Raw genomic sequence first — 20,076 nt, 5'->3', positions numbered from 1 at the left:
TCACAGATAACACTACAGATGTCCTGTTGTCCTATCTCGCCTTCATTCTTACATGTGGGTTCAGCTCCGACTCAGCCTATTACAAAGCTCAAAGTCTTCTCGTTGGCTCGTGGCTAGGTAGGTATCCCATAGTGCACCAGTACAATCCCCAGATCTCGTTTACCACGTCTACGAGTTCAGATGTGCTTCTTGCTTGGCCGTGGCTAAGTTTAAGACTTTTTTTTCTACTATTACTGCATTACCATTTAACTTTGCAATTTATATGGTTCTAGATAGTGTTTAGTAGTATTAGTAGTTTCAGACTTGTTGAAGTGTTTTTTCTTGACTTTAAATTACTAATTGTTGAGAACTGGTTGGCCTTTGACCTTGTTGTTCTCATTTGGTATCCTGTATGCCAGTCTTTTTCTATTTAATGTGTGTATTTGCACTTATTTTGATATAGTCTGTGTGCAGTGTTCTTATTGTTAGAGAGTTTGGAATTTAAATAGTTATTAAATAGATATTTAGTGTTTCCAGTTAACGTGCGCGTTCACACTCAATTTACTATTTTTCATGTGCAGTGTTTCTTAGTATTAGAGAGTTTGGAATTTAAACAATTACCTACTTAGATATTTAGCGATTCAGTTGGTGTACAGGGTCTTTTGATAGTTCCGACCCTTTTGTTCTACGACTTAGTATTTTCAGCGTAGATTACATCTGAGACAGTTTGGACATTTAAATATTCCGAATTTGTGTGTGTGCAGTCTAGTTGATAGTTTTCTAACCTTCTAGTCTTATTCTTTCTACCTAGGTCTGTTTAAGTTAGAGAACCTAGTTCTCTGTTCTTTCTCTCTCCCTAGGGCTAGGCCCGTTTGAGTTAGAGGACCTAGTCCTCGTGGTGTGTGTGTTAGTGTGGTAAAGGTAGGCCTGTTTAAGTCAGAGGACCCAGCCCTCGTTGTGTTTGTGTGTTTCTGCTTCGTCGGTTATTATGTCTAAAGAGGCAAAAGACCATAAACCCAGACCATAAACCCTCTGGTTTTAAAAAATGTGTAAAGTGCTCCCAGAAAATGTCAATTATGGATGGCCATAGTAATTGTGTTTATTGCCTCGGAGTCATTTTCAGGAAACCTGTTTGTTTTGCCATTCCTTCAGCTCCAGATTTCTCCAGGAGCAGAAGAACAAGCAAATTTTGAAAGGTCTCCTCAAGCCTTCCTTCGAGGAAGACTTGGCCAGTTCTTCTTCTTCCTCGAAATCTCATTCCTCCTAAAAAGAAAAGAAGTCTACCAAGAGGCATTCCTCAGCACTGTCCAGTGCTTCGGAACCACCTCCTAAACTTCCTAAGCCGGACAAGACTTCTACCTCCTTGGCTCCACTGACCTCGGAGCCGATCGAGGTTGTTGATACTGAGACTTCAGTTTCGGCCCCATGCATTTCAGAGCCGACTACCGAGAGACTACACCAGAACAGGTCCAGAGATCCCTTGCCGTCTCGCCCAACTTTAAGGTCCCCTATCTTGCAGAAGTCCAGATCACCCACACTGTCTTCCAGATTTTCCAGGAGCCTATCAGAGGAAGATGTGGAGAGAGTAGTGCAGAGACTCCTGAAGTAATCTGCCTTGCCAAAAATGCTGTTGGCTCCGACCCAGTCAGTCCCAGAGCCACCTGAGTCCATTCCCCCTGTTGTGGTTCCTCCTTCGAGCCGTGCCGGGCTTTCGGAGCCGGAGTGTTCGGTACCACTGGTTGTGGAACTCTCAGTTGCAGCTCCCCTCGAGGCTGTCTCGGAGCAGAGTTCTGCTCTGACACCTTCGGTGCCATCCGTGGTGTCTAGGAGCCGAAGTTCACCGGTCGGCCCCGACAGGGACACTTGGACCCGAACCTCTTCAGTTCCAAGTGTCCCTCTCGGTGCACCGGCTAGGGTGAGCTCAGATCCTACATCTATCTCGGAGCCGATGACTTCCTCTGTCTCCTCGGAGCTGGAGAGGTCTGCCTTCGAGATGATGCGGAGTGTGCTGTCCCACTCATCAACTCCACACAGGGGTACCGACACTCTTCCCCCTCAGGCACCGACCTCTGTCTCAGCACCTACTCTCTCTCTCGACAGCAGAGACCTGCAGCCTCAGCAGCCCTCGGTTAGTGGCCCCCAGTCTTTCGAGACCTCCCTGGCATATCCTTCTGAGGAGCCCCCTCAGAAGAGGACATGCAAGAGGAAGCATGTAGACTCCCAGGATGAGTCCTTTACCTCTGACACTGACCGTGAGGAGTCAGAAGGGTCCCCCAAGTCGTCTTCGAATGATTTCTCCTTTGTAGATGTCTTGGAGATCCTTAACCAGAGGGGTGGCTGGCCCACTGTTACTCCTTCTGATGAGGAGTCTGTGTACCTGAAGGCTTTCGGGTCTCAACCTTCAGCCTCTTGGGTGTCTTCATCTTTCGATTAACTTTTAGACCTTGTCAGAAGGTGTGGGAGACTCCTGATGCCATGGAGCCAGTTCCCAGAAGACCCAATAAATTTTTGTCTGCTCCCAAAGAGAAAGAATTCTTATCCAAGGGTGTGCCTGTAGATGCCATGGTGGTGGCGGCGGCCACTAAGAAGGAACTAGCGGAGACTTCTTCATCTGTCCATCCGCCAAACAAGGAGTCTCGAACGATGGATAGATATGGGAAGCATATGCTTTCATCAGCTGCATTCACACAAAGATCGCTGAACTATCTAACACGTTACAAGGCTTCAGAGAGATCTCCTTAAGGAGTTGGAAGATACTCTACAAGGTACATCTACTGAAGGAGTCCCTGATAAGGTGTCTGCTCAGTTGTCCACCTTGAATTCCATTGTTAACTCCTCCATGAGGCTGATTTCTCATGCAGCCGATGGAGCTAACAGGGCAGCAGGTTCAGGAGTCTCCCTTAGGAGACACTCCTGGATGCACTTCTGTAATTTTGCAGAGCCATTCAAGTCTACCTTTACCAATGCTCCCTTTGACGGTTCTTCGTTGTTTGGACCCAAGATAAAAGACACACTCACCAGGTGTGAACAGGCAGGGAAAATGCTGTCTGCCGTGGGAGTACATTTTACTGTCCCCCTCTAGACCATACCCCAAGGGTCAAAGAGGTGGTAAGATGTGGTTCAAGAAGTCCCAGAGGTTTTTCCTGGATGCACAGGGTGACTTTTCCTTAAGAGGCAGAGGAGGAGGAGCAAATGGTAGACATCACCCTAGAGGCAGGGGTGGACCGCAAAACCAGGGAGGCCGTGATTCATTTCGAGGCCGTCCCTGTCAGTGCTCCTGATGTGGGGCCCAGCTGTGCTTCTCTGGAGCCAGTCGGGGGTCACATTTCTTTGTATCCAGAAGCGTGGCTAAGCATCACCCGTGACATATGGGTACAAAGAATTATCAACAGAGATTATTCCATACCCTTTTCTCTTCCACCTCATGTTCCCAAGAGGATCCCGGATATTCCACCCAATCACAGGGATCAAGCAACTGTAGAAGTGAACAAGCTGCTCACAAACAGAATCATCAAAACTGTCCCCACAGACCAGGTAGGATTCGAAACTTATTCCAGATTCTTTTTAGTGCCAAAATGTACAGGGGACAGGAGGCCCATCTTGGACCTCAGCAAACTAAACAAATCCATAAAGAAGGACAAGTTCCGGAATGCGACACTGCAGTCTATATGCCCTCTGTTAGGGAAAGACACTTGGATGTGCTCAATAGACCTCTAAGATGCATACTACCATATAAAAATGGACAGAGCGTCGAGGAGCCACTTTCGCTTCTGGCTGGGAGCCAGTCACTACCAGTTTCGTGCTCTGCCCTTTGGTCTAACCACAGCCCCCAGGGTGTTCACCAAATGTATGGCAGCAGTGACAGCTCACCTGAGACGTCTAGGATTCCAACTTTTATAGGTGCAGAAATAGACACAGTCGTCATGTTAGCTCATCTTCCTGCAAAAAAAGCACAGAACCTGATACAAGTCCGCCGTCTACTTCCCCTTCAGAAAGTCAAGGCAAAGACAGTGCTGAAACTCTTGGGGACCATGGCCTCCACCATAATGCTCTTGCCAGATTACATATGAAAATTCTTCAGTGGCTTCTATCGTCCTATGGTCCTTTTAACAACTGCCTCTATCCCACCACATCATTTTAACAGAGTCTTGAAAAAGGACTGCCGCTGGTGGAACCAACCCGACCAACTAGCGACAGGCACTCCATTCCTTTTTCGCCAATCCGTTGCTACTGTGACCACAGATGCCTCACAGATGGGGGGGCAGTATCTAGGCAGGACTGTCCAAGGCAACACGGCAAGATCACGAGACTCACCTGCATATCAGTGTCCTAGAGATGAGGGCGGTGATTTTAGCGTTGCAAGCACTTCATGACCTTCTTCCTCTTGGGACAATAGCAATCCAATCAGACAACATGTCTGTGGTATGGCATCTCAACAAGCAAGGTGGAACCTGATCTTACCCCCTTTGTCGGGAGGCGATTCGTGTTTGGAAGTGGGCGATATCTTCCCAGCACTTTCTAGTGGCAACGCACATCCCAGGGACAACCAACGTGATAGTCGACAAACTCAGCCGGGCAATCTTGATGCCTCATGAGTGGTCTCCGAACCAGGAAATATCAGAATAGAACTTCCACAAATGGGGACAGCCTTGTTGCGATCGTTTTACCAGTCTGATCAACTCCACATGCAGCAGCTACTTTTCCCTTACCCCCCCCCCCCCCGGGGGGAGTCACTGAGAGATGCACTTGTTCACGATTGGCCTCTGGGTCTCCTTTATGCTTCCCCCCTTTCCTCTCATATCCAAGTTGATTCAGAAAGTGAAACTGTTGGGAAGCAAACTGATCCTCATCAGTCCTTACTGGCCTCGTCAGATTTGGTTCCCCTTTCTCAGGCCTCATCTACTAGACAATCCATGGACTCTGGACCCAGTGCCAGATCTCTTGACACATGTCAGGCTCTCTTCATCCCAGCCTCTACACCCTCAACTTGACAGCATGCAAGGATATTCCACCCAATCACAGGGATCAAGCAACCATGTTTGGCTGATCCAATTCAATCCCTAGTCAGGCTTCATGATTTTTCACTTGCTTTGACCCACATTCTCACATCTTCACATAAACCCTCCACTAGAAAGTTATACACCAGCAAATGGAGAGGTTTTCTATCTGGGCTGAAGAAAGGAATGTTGACCCTTGCACCGCATCCATTCCAGTGGTTTTAGACTTTTTGTTTGAACTTTTCCACCAGGGATCTGCTGCTGCCACAATTAGGGTTCAGTTGGCAGCGATATCTAATTTTCATTTGGGTCAACATGAGTCTAACCTGATGTCACACAGATTGTGTAAAATTTTCCTTAAAGGTGCTACTTTGCTGAGACCTCCTTTTCAGGAACTGGTAGCTTCCTGGGATCTAAACTTTCTCCTGTCCAAAATAACTTCACCCTTTGAACCTGCTCATTCATGACCGTTGAAGTTTCTGTCTTCTGTTTAGTAGCCATCACATCTGCTAGACGAGTATCAGAATTACAAGCACTGTCTATCAAGCCCCCTTATTTGATTTTCCACAAAGATAGTCTTTCTTCGCACAAATCCATCTTTTATCCCTAAAGTGTGCTTTCATAATAACTTGAACCAAACTATAGAGCTGCTGGTGTTTTTCCCTAACCATTCCAACGTAGCAGAATACAGATTTCATCAATTGGATGTTCACAGACATTTACAGTTCTATCTGCACAGGACTAAGGAACTCAGGAAGTCAGACCAATTGTTTGTATCATTCTCTGACTCCAGATTAGGTCTCCCAGTCTCCAAAGTGACCCTTTTGAATTGGATTTTGAGCTGTATGACCTTCATTTATTCTTCCAATGGAAAGCCTTTACCGTTCAAGATTAAGGCTCATTCTACACGATCCCAGTCTACATCTGCAGCCTTCCAAGCCAGAGTTCCAATAGGTAATATTTGTGCAGCAGCAACCTGGGCTTTCCCTCACACCTTTATAATAATTGGATATCTTTCATTATTGTTGTTCTTTCTGGATAGCTTTAGTTCTGTCTTTCTATAGTTTAGCAGCAAACAAGATCTGGGGATTGTACTGGTGCACTGTGGAATACCTACCTAGCCATGAGCCAGATAGAAGACTTTGAGCTTTGTAGTAGGCCGAGTCAGAGCTGAGGATCAGCTCCAAACCCATATGTAAGAATGAAGGGGTGAGATGGACTACAAACATGGAATGTTATGGTGAGTACAAGTTTTTTCTGTGGTATGTGAACAAGCAGGGGGGAAGCAAAATCATAGTTACTCTGCAGACTAGCTCTCCTAGTGTGGGAGCTTGCCACAAAACAGGGAGTCATGTTACAGGCAGTGTACATCCCTTCAGAACAGAATACTCCGGCAGACACCTTAAGTTGATCCATGTCACAGTGCCACGAATGGATGGTGCAAAGGGATGTGTTCTTGGACATAGTCCACAAATGGGGTACGTGTCAGATCTGTTTGCCTCCCCTATGAACAGACAGTTTCCATCCTTTTGCACCAGACTGCCCAGTCCTCTGGTGAGAGCAATGGATGCCTTCTCAATCTGTTGGAAGGGGATGTTTCATTATGGATTCCCCCCTTCCCATTACTTCAGAAATTCTGTCTGAAAATTTAGAAGGACAGACCAAAAATCTTGTTAGTGACTCCTTTTTGGCCAAGACAGCACCGGTTCCCCCTCCTTCTGCATTTAGCCAGGGGCAATCACCAGAAATTACTTCACAGAGTGGACCTTCTCAAACAGGACAAGGGATCTCTAATCCATCCCCACTTACAATCTCTGAACCTCACCCTGTGGGTGATAGAATTCTGATCCCTTACAAACACCTTTACAATGAGGACATGCTCACAGTCCTGAAGAAGGCCAGTACACCTAAAACTAGGTGATCTTATTTATCCAAATGGAAAATATTCTTCATATGGTGTCTACAAAGGCAGTTTGGCCCTTTTCAGGGTGATGTCCTTCTGGTACTGTCATACCTGTGTGAACTCTTGCAGACAGGTTTGGCGTACTCTTCCATTAAAACCCACCTTGCTGCTATTTCAGCTTATCTGCCTCTGGATCCCCCTTTGGCATCCAGATTGCCTGCAGAGTTATTCCTAAAGGGAGTGCTGCATCTCAGGCCCTCAGGAAGCCCATCCCACCCTCCTGGGATATAAATTATGTTTTGGAGAAGCTCATGGTGGCCCCCTTTGAACCAACTTTCTAATACTTATCTGAAGCACTGTACTTGGAAAACAGTACTCCTAGTGGCCTTGACATCAGCTAGAAAAGTGTCTGAGCTACAGGCTGTCATGGCCATTCCCCCTTTCATCATCCGCAAAAATAGGGTAACCCTTAGGACCAACCCTTCATTCAAGCCCAAGGTGGTTCAATGAGCTATCCTTAAACCAATCTATTCATCTTCCTATCTTTTTTTGCCTATCGGAGTGACAGTGAGAGACTCTTACATTCCCTTAATGTGCACAGACACCTTAGGTTCTACCCAGACAAGACCAAATCTGTCAGAAACTCTGACCAATTGTTTGTCTCCTTTCACTCCAGGGCCCTGGGGAAAGCAGTGACAAAAAAGACAATTTTAGCCTGGATTTCCAGAGCTATTTCCTTCTGCTATGCACACCATGGGAAATCCTCTGGGTCCAAAGTTATAGCACACTCCACTAGACTATGGCTTCATCTGGAGCTTTCTATAAGGGATTGGACACTGCCACCATTTTAGAAGCAGATACATGGACATCTGTTCACACCTGTACCAAACATTACAAATTAGACCAAATTTCCAAATCGAGAGCAGGGATTGCCAGGGCAAACCTACGTGAATTTATAGAGACTAGTTCCAAGCCACCACCCTCTTCTTCCCAGTGAGCTTTGTCATTCACCCAAGAGTTGGAATACTGCAACATGGGGATAGAAGGACATAGAGTAGTTGTGTAAAATCTTGCCATAACCATAGATGTCCTTCTCTTCCGCATTGCAGTATTCTTTCCCTCTCTCATTCCCCTCATTTTCCCTTAAAAGGTCCCTTCTTGGATGGCACTGGACATGTGCAGTTTTTCCTGGGACTGGGGTCCATCTGGGGTACTCATTCCTGGGGACTGGTGTGTGCAGATGTCACTTTTATAGCCCACATTTCCTTATCCAACATCGGACATCCCACACACCTAGCAGTCACTAGAAGCTTTTATACACTGACTGGATGTTTGGGTAGCAAAAGAGGGAAACCCAAAAGTTGGAATACTGCAACATGGAAGAGAAGGACATCAATGGTTATGGTAGGATTTTACACAACTGTTCTTTCCTTACATTATGAACCATTAGCCATTAATTCAAATCCATTTTAATTGTACACGTTATAGTATCACTAGGAACTGATAACTGATAACATTTCAAGCCTCTGAACCAAAATATAACATTTTTAAGTTATACATTTTATTTAAATTTGATCCATGTACAAAGTCTGGCATAGAAGAAGCAGGCAACATAAAAGAAATATAGGTTCATAGGTGTTTACTAGGCTAATAACAACTACAAGGGCCTTTTTAAGCCTAGTCATGCATCTCTAATCTCTGACATGTTCTGATACCCTTGTTAAGTATAAGAATAGGCCTGGGAGATGAACCATTTACAGGTTGCCTGTGTCCATTAGAGACATAGGAGACAAACCAGAGATGAATTTCCAGTTGCCCATCCAGTTGTCCAAGGTGCACTTGAATTGGGTTAGGGAGGAGCTCTGCGTCATATGAATGGGGAACCTGTTCCAGAGACAGGGTAATCTCTGCAATACATAACCTATCTCTCCAGCAGGTCCTGTTTGTATGACAGTCAAGGTTTAAGTCTTTAGAATGAGTAATTCTAGGACTGTTTGTTTTCTGGATATGCAGGAGGCCCATCAGAGTGGGGTCTGAAAATGCCCTGTATGCCATGCATAGATCTCCCCTTAAAAGGCCTGTAGGGCTCAGAATACAGGGATAAGGCCTTGAGGTGGTCTGCATAGGACATTTTACTTACACCCTGTATTCTTTTAGTGAGGAACCTCTGCGGATGTTCCAATTGTTGGATATGCCTGGTTAGGTTCATAACAAAGGGGGGGGGGCATAGTACTCAATAATATGTCTTATAAATGCAGAATGCAGTAGAACAATGACTTCCTTGGACTTAGATGCCATACCTTTGTTTATAAGTTGTGCAACATAGAATGATTTCCTCACCACTGTAGACATATTTTTTATTTTTAATACTGGATGTCTATGTATGAAGTTTCTAAATATCTATATAGTATGTTTTATGTATTCTTGGAGTGTGTTGGTTTAGTAATATAAAATGTATATAATTATTAAATATCCAGTGTAAGGTATTATCTAAAATGTTTAGAGATTGATTGGAAATTATCATTTTAAACTCTTATTGTGAATTTTCATATATACGTTTCCATTTTGATTTATAAACTGGATCTATCCAATGAACTATACTTTAGAGTACTTATTCAATATCCGATAGACCATTCCTCTCTCATCTCATAGTCTAATATGATTATTAAATGTTCTCTGAGTTTTATTAGATTCCATACAAAAGTAATAAACATTTGTTCAGTTCTTTTTATAGGTATTTATTAGGTGCCAGAGAAGGAGTTTTAACTGAATATAAAATGTTACGAAGTAAAATAATTTTAACTTGTTTTCAACAGGGAAAAAATATTTGCTCAGTTTCTCCATTATTGATTTCAAATAATTTACAATTTTATCATTGTTAGTTTACGCTATTTCCGTAATATTTTTGTTATAATAGCTCTTAAATTCGTTAGATTTTTTTAACCCATTTATAATCATGTTTATCCTTCAAAGTTTAGCCTGGATACTAATTTATTAATAATGTATCCATTTTATTATGGCTACCTTTTAATTTAGAAATATTTTCAAAACATTGTAAAAAAATTATGTAAGAATTTTAATGAAGACTTTACATCATCCACTGTTAACATGCCATGAGGAATAAAGTGGTGCTTTAGAGTAAATTGTTTTTAATTTTAAATCCAGCTATTTCCTTTCACATCATATAATCAGCAAAACATGTGCTATAGACTTAAAATATTAATTTTAAATCCATTTAATTCCTTACTAAATGTAAAGTAGTTTGCTAATGGCTAAATGAGTGTAGCAAATTATGGCAATGCATGAGATCCTTGCTTTATTTCCTTTGTGATAATTGTTGGTTGAGATCAATAACTTCTTATCTTTACATAAGAATACACTTTTGAGTGTAACTGCCTTATCAAGTTTATAAATTTATCTGGAAGTACGTGTTTAAGGTCTTAATAGTTAACCCAATCAAATGCCTATTCCAGACCTTAATATTTGTTTTTATTTATTATTATTAGCATAATCAATGAATATTTCATTATTTTTTATTATTCTGTGTTCATCTGTTAACTATAAAACCAGTCTGGTCCCAGTCTGGTATGGTAGGTAATACATAATTAATATATTTAATGTAACAGACAGAAATATTTTACAATTAATGTTCAGTTATGAAATGTGTTTATATGAAGCATATAGTTTTGGCTGTTTTACTTGCTTTTATATTAATGTGGTTAAAGAATATCTCCATGAAGGTAGATTCAGATTAGTGTTATGTACTTAGTACAATGATTGAAAAAAGGTATTTGATTAGCTCTTGAGGGAATATTTCAGTTATTTAGAATGATAGCCTCATGTCTTGGGACTTAATAATTTTTTTAACTTATTAGTATTTTTTCTATCTTTTAAAAACCCTTATTGAATAGGTGACACAGGCACATTTACATAAAAAGTAATCAAATATTAACAAGTTCAGATTTACAAATATTACATCACATATATTGTTCTATACACTATAGTAAATCCAACATGGCATACATTTTTCAATTCATGTCTTTTCTTAAACCTTATTTCTCTTCCAAAACATTTTCTGCATGTATTCTTCCCACAATCTCCATATTTTTCTATGTAATTTACTCCAACCATTTTCTAAGGATTCCAATTATTGTTCTTTTATCTTTATTAAAATATTCACTACTTCAACTGTAGTTGGTTTGGATTTTGATTTCCATTTTTTGGTGATTGCTTTTTTGGTAGCCAACATAGTGAAACTTAACAATGCCTTACAATGTGAAGGCACTTCAGATCCTGTATCTCAGCTCAAAGCAATACTTTTAATTTCCTTAGTTACACTGATAAGCTCACCCAGTATTCCTGCCATAGTACTCACTCCCAAAACATATATTCCCAGTGACCTCTTTCTTCCCTATCACACCTCCAACATTTGCCATCTACCTGAGGAAAAATTCTTGGGAGTCTGCTTGGGTATGAAAGTACCTATGCAAACATCTCCAGGCAAAAATCCTAAATCTTCTAGTCTTTGTTGTATATTTGGCAGTCATATATATATATATATATATATATATATATATATATATATATATATATATATATATTCAAACATTGTTTCTTAGGTTTATAGGTTCATACTAGGCTATCTGCCCTGAGGCAATTATAAGCCTAGCCCAATTCTGTATGGCTTACGCCACCCCTTGATTTGAGTATACTGTGCCCTTTTTAAGGTGCAGTTTACTGTGCCTCTGTCTAATAGTGACACGGGAGTAATCCCTTGGACAAACCTACAATCCCCCATCCACCTATCGAGATTCTTCTTGACGAGATTCAGTGAGGTGCTCTGCCTCACATGAACTGGAATTCTATTCCAGAGCGAAGGGAGCCTCTGGGTTATGAACCTGTCCTTCCAGCAAGTTCTATTTATTTCTGTGCTGAGGTTCAAGTCCCCCGAGCATGTGGCTCTAAGGGATTTAGATTAACTGAGGTGGAGCATGTCCATTAATTCTGGATTTGACATAGCTTTGTATGTCAGGCATAGATCGCCTCGAAGTAGGCGGTATGCAACTGAGTAGAGCTGGAGTTTTTTTAACCGAGCAGCATATGGCATCTGTTTGAGACCCTTGATCCTCTTGATGAGATACTTTTGGGGTCTTTCTAATTGCTGCAGGTGTCGGGTAAGGTACATCCCAAAAGGGGCATTGTATTCTATGATGGGCCTGATGAGGGATGAATAAAGGGCACGATTACCTCTCTTGATCTAGATGTGAAACCCTTCGTGATGAGGTGGGCTATGTAGAAGGTCTTTCTAACCACTTTGGCAATGTGGTTTTCAAAGGAGAGATTGCTATCAACTTGGGTCCCCAGGTCCCTAATAACTTTCTCTGTACTTAATGGGTTTCCACCTATGTGGTAATTTGTGGGCACATTGTTTTTGCCAAAGGGTATGACTATACATTTTTTGGCATTTAGCTTTAAACCATGGCACTGGCACCAGTTATCTGTCTCTGTGAGACCTTTTTGAAGGATGTTTGTGTCAGCTGGAGAGTCGATTATGGCGCCCAGTTTGCAGTCGTCTGCGAACTTGCTGAGTCATAGTCCTCCCACGTTTGCCTGTACCTCGGAAAAGTATATAACGAACAAGAGTGGTCCCAAGACAGAACCCTGTGGGATGCCACTTGTGACCGGTTTCGAGTCTGACATGGCTCCAGCAACTCTCACTCTGTGGGTTCTGTCTTTGAGCCAGTTTGTGAACCATCTTGTGACATAGGGGTTTATATTTAAGCTGGATAGCTTATCTATGATGCCCGAGTGGGGTATTGTGTCAAATGCTTTGCAAGGTCCAGATAGGCTGTGTGGACTACCTTCCCTTCATCTATGGCTTTGGTGACTGTTTCAAAGAAGTCAACCAGGTTCAAAAGGCAGGATCTGCCCTTGACAAAGCCGAACTGGGTAGGATCTAGTGTCTGTAGGTCCCCAATGTCTTTGTTTATGAGCTCCATGATGATCCTCTCCATAGCCTTGCAGACTAAGCTAGTCAGACTTATGGGCGATAGTTTCCAGGGTCCGTAGAGGCTCCACCTTTGTGGAGTGGGACCACTGTTGCTGTACGCCATTCTGTGGGCACATATCCTGTAGTGAGGCTGAGATTGTATAGCTGTTTGATTTGAGGGATTAGTTCCTCTTGGAGTTCATGTAGGATGCAACCTGGGACGCCATCTGGTCCCATGGAAGCAGTGTTTTTTGCTTTGGAGAGGGCAGCCTTCACCTGAGCATCAGAGATGTTTGGGAGGCAGCCCTCTGCCAGGATTGATATTTGCTCTTTTGGGGGAGAAGTTTGCACTGAACCGGTCTGCCAGGATATTGGCGATGTCTGTGGGTTCAGTGTATTTTTTGTCGTTTAGAAACAACTCAGAACAAGTCTGGGAGTTGCATCCCAGGTTTCTAACATAACTGAAAAAAGCCTTATGATTGTCTTTGGTGTCCTGTGCAATTTTTCTCTCGAAGCTGGCCTTGGAGGATTTTATGAGGGATCGTAGTTTTTGCTAGTACTGATCAGAGATGCCTTCCCTATTAGGGATTTTGCTCTATCATGTAGTAGCTTCCTCCTTCTGTTGTACAGTTTATTTATGGCAGAGGTCCACCAGACTGGATGCCTGCCTTTGGATGATTGGGTCTTGGTTTTGTTTGGGATAGCATGATCCATGCATTCCTGGAGATGTCCGTAGAATGCGTTTATATAGGATTCTGCAGTTTGGGCCGTAGTTTCCACTGGCCCTGGGGCCTTGAAGGATTCCACTTGGTTTTGAGAAGTGAGAAGTTCGCTTTGAGAAATTTTTCACTGTGGTTTTCTGGGCTGGGGTGGGGTCGGGATGTGGACATCCAGTGAAATTAGTTTATGGTCTGATCTTACCAATGAGGGATATACTTCTGGTGTGGAGCATAGAGTCCCCATGTTAGTAATGATCAGGTCTAGTATGTTGTCCCCTCTTGTGGGAGTGGTGACTAGTTGTTCCATAGCATTTGAGTTTATAATTTCCAGGAACCTTTGGGCTAAGGTGCTGGGGCTTGAGTAGTGCTCCCAGTCAATGTTTGGGTAGTTGAAGTCGCCCAATATAATGGTGTTCGGAGAGATCTTCATGTTCTCCAATGTTTTCAGGAAAGCCGAGTGGGATTCCTGACTTTGAGAGGGTGGTCTGTAGGATGCTATAAACTGAAAAGGAGTCTTGCCCACTGTCAGTTGCACATGGATGGTCTCCGATACTTCGTGCAATGCCACTAGCCTGGAGGTGTGGATATCCTTGATAAATATGGAAACTCCCCCTCCTTTTGTGGTTCGGTCCGGGTTTTGGGGCCGAAAAGCATGATATGAGGTATAGCCTGGTAGTGCTGGGGTGCTCTCTGGAGCCTTGAACCAGGTTACTGTCACTGCACAGATATCGATGTTCTCCATACTGAGGAGAGCTTCGAGTGCATGCATCTTGAGGTTAAGACTTCTGGCGTTTAGCAGCATTACCCTTAGTTTCTTGTTCCATGTGCTGTCTATGGGGGTGGGTTTGACTTTTGAGCCTTGCCTAAAAAAGGCACTATGGGGGTGGCAAGAGCCTTTGCCAATATCTGAAAGCCCAGTGGTGACAGGTGCAAGCCGTCCCTGGCGAAGCAACGTGGCTTGTCGAGCATGTCATCCCAGGCTTACAGACACTGGATCCCCTTTGAATGACACCAAAATTTTAGCCAATTGTTAAAATTGATCATTTTGTCTTTGTACTGTGGCATCATTCTAGGTGAGGGTAAGATGCTGCTCAAGGTCAGGGTCATACCAGCCTGGGCTACATGATCAGAGAGCTCCTCTATATCTCTTTTCATGTAGTCCAGGGAGGTACGTCTCAGGTCATTCACACCAGCATGTACAATGACTGAGTCATATTTGTATTTGCTTTGGAGTGACCTGAGTGCTTGCGTTATGTGGCTGATCCTAGCACCCGACAGGCAGCTCACCGTGACCTTCTCTTTATTCAGCCTGGTGAGCGGGACGTCAGTGTGTCTGACAATCGAGTCACCTATTACAAGAGTATCAGGTGTGTTATTCAGCCTTAAGGGCTGTGGCTGCTTGGCACACTGACTTTGTGGGTTGTGTGTTGTGCGTGTTTTGTTTTGAGGTAGCGTTTGCTTGGATGTCTGCTTTGGAGGTCTCTGTTGCTTAGGTAGATTTTTATTTAGAGCCTCCGAGTATGTTTTTGTGTGTTTATGTATTTGGTTCGCTGATGTGGTGGGACTATGTGATACTGGAATTGTGTTGTGTGAGGTTACCTTCTCCTCCTGACTGGTTACACCAGTTTTGAGATGAGAGAGCTCAGCCTCCAGTTTGGCTAAATAGTTGCATCTCTCACATATATTTGAACCTGTTTGGAGGAGGAGAGGGTTGTCCGTATACATGAGACAGTTATAACATTGCCTCAAAATTCCCAGATTCACCAGCTGGACTGGAGAGGAAACCATTGACTGACCTTTGGACATGCTAGAGTAATATAGGGAAACTGAATTTAATATGGACCAATAGTCTCCATAAAAAACATGTTTTGAGTTGCTCCCAGTATTTTACAACACCCTATTCCCTCTACATCTGTCATGCTTGGTATATGTATAATTTTTCTTTCTATTTTTAACACAATATTACAGTCCCATCCACCAGTCCATAAACCCCTTTTATGATGAAATTTGCAGTGTCCAGTACGTCTTTACACAAGGTTTTCAAATGCCCTTTCAAAGTCTCTATTTCTACCTCTGTTTGAAATTGTACATGCATTTTCTTTTTTGTTTCCACATTAAATGCTTTTAGCACATAGAGATTGTATAGGTTACAGTCTTACTTTTTTAATATTCTCCCCAAAAAAATTCCATTGAAAAAAAGTCTCATATATAATGTCATAAAATTCCTCTCTGTTAATAAAAATAAATGCTCTTACCCCATGTGTTTTTATACCCAAGGGAGCTATTAAATTGTCCAACACTTCATACCTGTCAATTTCTTTGTCTTTTTTACTTTGAATCCTTACCACATACTTCTGTGTTTCATTTTCTTCTACCTCTTTCTTTTCTGCTACTCCCCTTTTGCCTTTTTTTTACTTTTTCTGTGTGTGTTTTCTTTTTCCAACTTAGTGCTATATTTTTTAGGATTGTTTCTGTATCCTCCTTTTGTATTTTCTCCATTATGCCCCCACCCCCACCCTAGGAAATGTCTTTTCTGGCTCACTCTGCATCACCATTTCTTTAAGTAAATATCCCACAGTACTCTAGACGAATTGTAATTTTAAATCCATTATTTGCTGACTCATCTCCATCAAACCGATATGTTTGAAACATCTCCTCAGAATCCTGTACACATTCTCTGATCTCAGGATTGGCTTTTTCCTTCATTTCTCTCACCATTCCATTTTCTCCTCCTCTCTCCATCTGCCTTCTTGTTTCAACAGGCTGCTCCACCAGGAAGTACTCAAAATGGGCCCCACTCGCAGGAATGACCAGTAGGGGAAGTTTCTCAATGTCCTGGCCAAATTTCCATTGCAGTATAAATACCGGGTCTACATTATATCCTCGAACGCTTAAAAAAGCGAACGCTGATTGATCGAACTTATTTTCGCAAAACTGCAAAATATCGAAGCAACAGAAACTCTAATTTTTTCCTAGGGAAAGAATTCGGTTGTCCGTTTCTGTTGCTTCGGTATTTTCAGTGTTATGGTGGAAAGTTACTCTATTTCCCAGGTAAGTGTGCGATTGTGTGAATGTGAGTGTTAGGGTGATTTAGGTGAGTTAGGGTTAGGGCTCGGGTTAGGTGTGTGTGCGATTGAGTGGACATGAGGGTTAGGGTGGATTTAAGTGAGTTAGGGTTAGGGAGCAGGTGAGGTGAGTGTGCGATAGTGACGGACCTTAGGGTTAGGGTTTGGGTTAAGGTAAGTGGGTAGTTAGTGGTGTGTGCATAGTTTAGTGTAGGGTTATGTATCAGATTTTAGGTGTATGTGTGTGGATTTCTGTTTGTTTGGTGTGCTTGTGGTGTGTGTATATGTTTTGGATCAGCGATTTTTTTCCCTGGGAGAAGATTCCCAGTTCGAGATTGTAAGCTTTCGCTTAAATTAGGTCGATCAATCAGCGTTCTCTTTTTTAAGCGTTCGATGATATAATATAGACCCTAAATACCACCTTAGGTTTCCCCTGAAAAGTGATCAGCAGCCTAGTTGTGACTAACCTAGGCAACAAATGACTGAAAAAAATTAATTCATGTAAATAGAGGTTGTACACCACTGATATTAGTATACTTCATTCTCTCTAGATTCTGTTCACACTCCATGCTCAGCTGAATGGAAAATAATTCGGAAGGAAAATAGGAGTAACTGTGGTGTACTGTTACCAGTGATATATTGTGCTGCTGATGGTGTATAATTGCTGTGAAATTAATTTACATGGCTAATGAACATATAATGTAGAAAGTGCAGATTTGTGGTGACAGATGTTACTTGTTTACCACATTTCCTGTATTTTGAGCATGTTATTTTTTGTAAAACACAAGATGCTAACAATTCAAACTTATCTGTTCTACATAGCAAATTTTTTTACTAAATGCAGTAGATGTCTGTGTATATCTTGATGCAGTTTTGCCTCAAGAAGATACTATACAAATCTGTATGAAAGAGGTTTTCTTTTTGAAATGTAATAACCTAAATGTTCTTGAACTTTTTCAGGTGACAGGGGTAAGTGTTTCCAGTGGGAAGGACCAGCTTGTAGTCTTCCATAGTAAAGATAACAATGATTTGATTGTATGCCTCAAAACAGCCACTGACAGCAGAGTTGGAGAGCTTGTAGGAGTCTTGGCCAATCACTTCAAAAGGTAATTTTTTTTCATTTTCTTCAGTGGTTATTTGTTCCTCTGCAAGAATCGGAAAATGATGAATTTTTAAACTGCCATAATAAGCAGCATAATGTGATAAATATCACTGCACATGTCACTAGTGATTTTTAAGGATTTTTTTGTAAGTTGGCTTCCATCCTACCCTTAACTGACCTCCACTAATCTGCGCCACCCAGTCACTTCTTTATCTGATAGGGCAAGGTTAAGGACAGTTAGTCCCCATTTACCCTCAGGACCGGTAGGGGCTTTTTTCCCAGTGCTGTAGAAACAGTCCATTTCCCTTCCTCTCATGATGACCTTGCCATGTCCCCTGTATCATCATTTGTATATTTTATTCTGTAACAGTCCGAATGCTTTTTCCCTGGTTTCCATAGGATATGGTGATGTGGAAGGAATTTAAATGTCTGACCTCTCTCTTCCCGTTCCCACACTTTTATTGAAGATAGGTAAACTTGTCATTTCATCCTTTCCCTTATTTGGCCCTTTAGGTGGCAGCTGTTCCAACACAAATTAATACCCTGTAGATTTCCCAGTTCTTGCCACAGCAGGGTATTTATTGAAGCAAGAGATTTTGCAGGACATTTCATACCCTTAGCCAGTTTTAAAGACTTATTTTCATTTTAGCTAAAGCTAAGATTCACTGCTGTACAGTTTTAGTTTGTAGTTCATATTGTGCCAAGGTGTTTTGAATACTGCTGAGTGAGGAACTTTTCTAATATTTAGAGAAAAAGTAGTACATATTTTTCTCTACTAAAGTTAGGATATTTGCCATGTTTTTTATAAGACATGTCTTCTCTAATAAAGGTTAGTGCATGAAAAACAGTTGCAGGTGGTGATCCTAATTCCTGTCCCCTTGCCAGCAAGGCTGCCAGAAGTACCTTTTGCTTTTTGACAGCCAAGGGTCATTGTCTCATTCTTTTTGCTTGCCTGATAGTCACTGAAGGGCGAACTTGTAAAGTTGTGTTTTACCAAATATGTTTTGTGTATTTACTTGCTCCTTTGTTGTGATTTTGAATAGTGGGTGATGTTTCTTTGTGTCATTTAGTAAATATTGTGTGTGATAGGCTTTTTTTCTAAGGCATCTAAGCAGATCTGGTGTCTCTTCTGTTCGACTCAACAGTTGGGTTATCTGATCCAGTCTTGGTGCTTTTTACAAAAACTTGGATCTAGGGCTCTTACTCCTCTCCTACCCAGAATTCCCCTAGTCCTCTGATTACCTCAAATCTCATCTGCCTGTCGAAGAATCAAGACATGATTTGAGGGCTCTGTATCCTGTGGTTGAATAAATGTTTTGTTTTCAACTGTACTAGTTTTTTTTTTCCTGCTAGCTATTTAATTGTTTCTCTAGTTCTTTCCCTTTGTTTAGTGTACTTAGTGTTGTTTCTTAATCTTTATCCATTTTAAGGGACTTGTTTTTTCTTTCAGCCTTCCATACCAAAAAGTAAGTGTGTCTTTGTTTAACTAAGTTTGTTGATAAAACACAGCCCAGTTTTCTTGAAACAGATCGTTCACAAGACACCTCGATAATCAAAGTAATACACACAGACCTCGTCAATCCTCGGGCTCTCCAACCTCTTTGAGCCCCTCAACTCTACACCTTCCCTGAAAGAGGTTGGAGAGCTCGAGGATTGACGAGGCCTGTGTGTATTACTTTGATTATCGAGGTGTCTTGTGAACGATCTGTTTCAAGAAAAAAACTTAATTAAAATACGATCCGGGACACACTGTGTGAGGAGCGCACAATGTTGCTGAGTGATTTTCCTTGAAAAAGCCCGATAATACACGGGTGAAAGCGCTTGGAGCATTTTGTTTCAATAAAGACTGTTTGTCTCAAAGACCTTTCGGCCGTTGCCAGTAATTTTTCCTTGTTTGGAATAAGTTGGATTAAGTAGCTGCTAATTACGGGTCCTGAACTGCTGGGCTGTGTTTTTTCATTCTTGGTTTTTTCGTTTGGTTTTTCATTAAGTTTGTTGATAGTTATTATTGTATCAGTGCATAGTTAATGGTTTCTTATTGTATCTGGATTCTTTCCTTCTAGAAGTGTTCTTTTTTTTTCTTTTCTGGCTGGTGATTATTGTTACAGGCAATTGCTATCATGACAGGCAAGGCCTCTGGGTTTAAAAATATGTACACCTTGTAGGCACAAAATCCCACCCCAAGGCCCTCAGTCTTTTTGTGTCTACTGCTTATATGTAGCTTACCTAGTGATTGAGTGTGAGGCCTTGTCTCTTTGGGAGCCAGGGGACTAGCAGGTTGTCAAGATAAGTTGGTAGTTAAAGGCATCCTCCATGCCCAAG

The 20,076-nt window shown here is 42.1% G+C and overlaps 1 protein-coding gene across 1 annotated transcript in view; it reads left to right on the top strand.

The window, feature by feature from the left end:
* The window catches only part of MYO1D (myosin ID), a 2,136,961-nt gene extending 2,119,199 nt beyond the window's left edge, over window positions 1-17,762 (top strand). Inside the window, exon 21 of the mRNA XM_044055239.1 lies at window positions 17,613-17,762. Within this exon, the coding sequence (XP_043911174.1) occupies window positions 17,613-17,762 (150 nt within the window). The remainder of the gene's footprint in view (window positions 1-17,612) is intronic.
* Window positions 17,763-20,076: the final 2,314 nt, after the last annotated feature.

This window comes from Protopterus annectens, chromosome 13.part0 (assembly GCF_019279795.1).
Source record: "Protopterus annectens isolate FY-2018-M chromosome 13.part0, PAN1.0, whole genome shotgun sequence".
Lineage (NCBI taxonomy): Eukaryota > Metazoa > Chordata > Ceratodontiformes > Protopteridae > Protopterus > Protopterus annectens.
The sequence above is the reverse complement of the archived record's forward strand: the minus strand, read 5'-3'. Positions and strand labels throughout refer to the sequence as shown.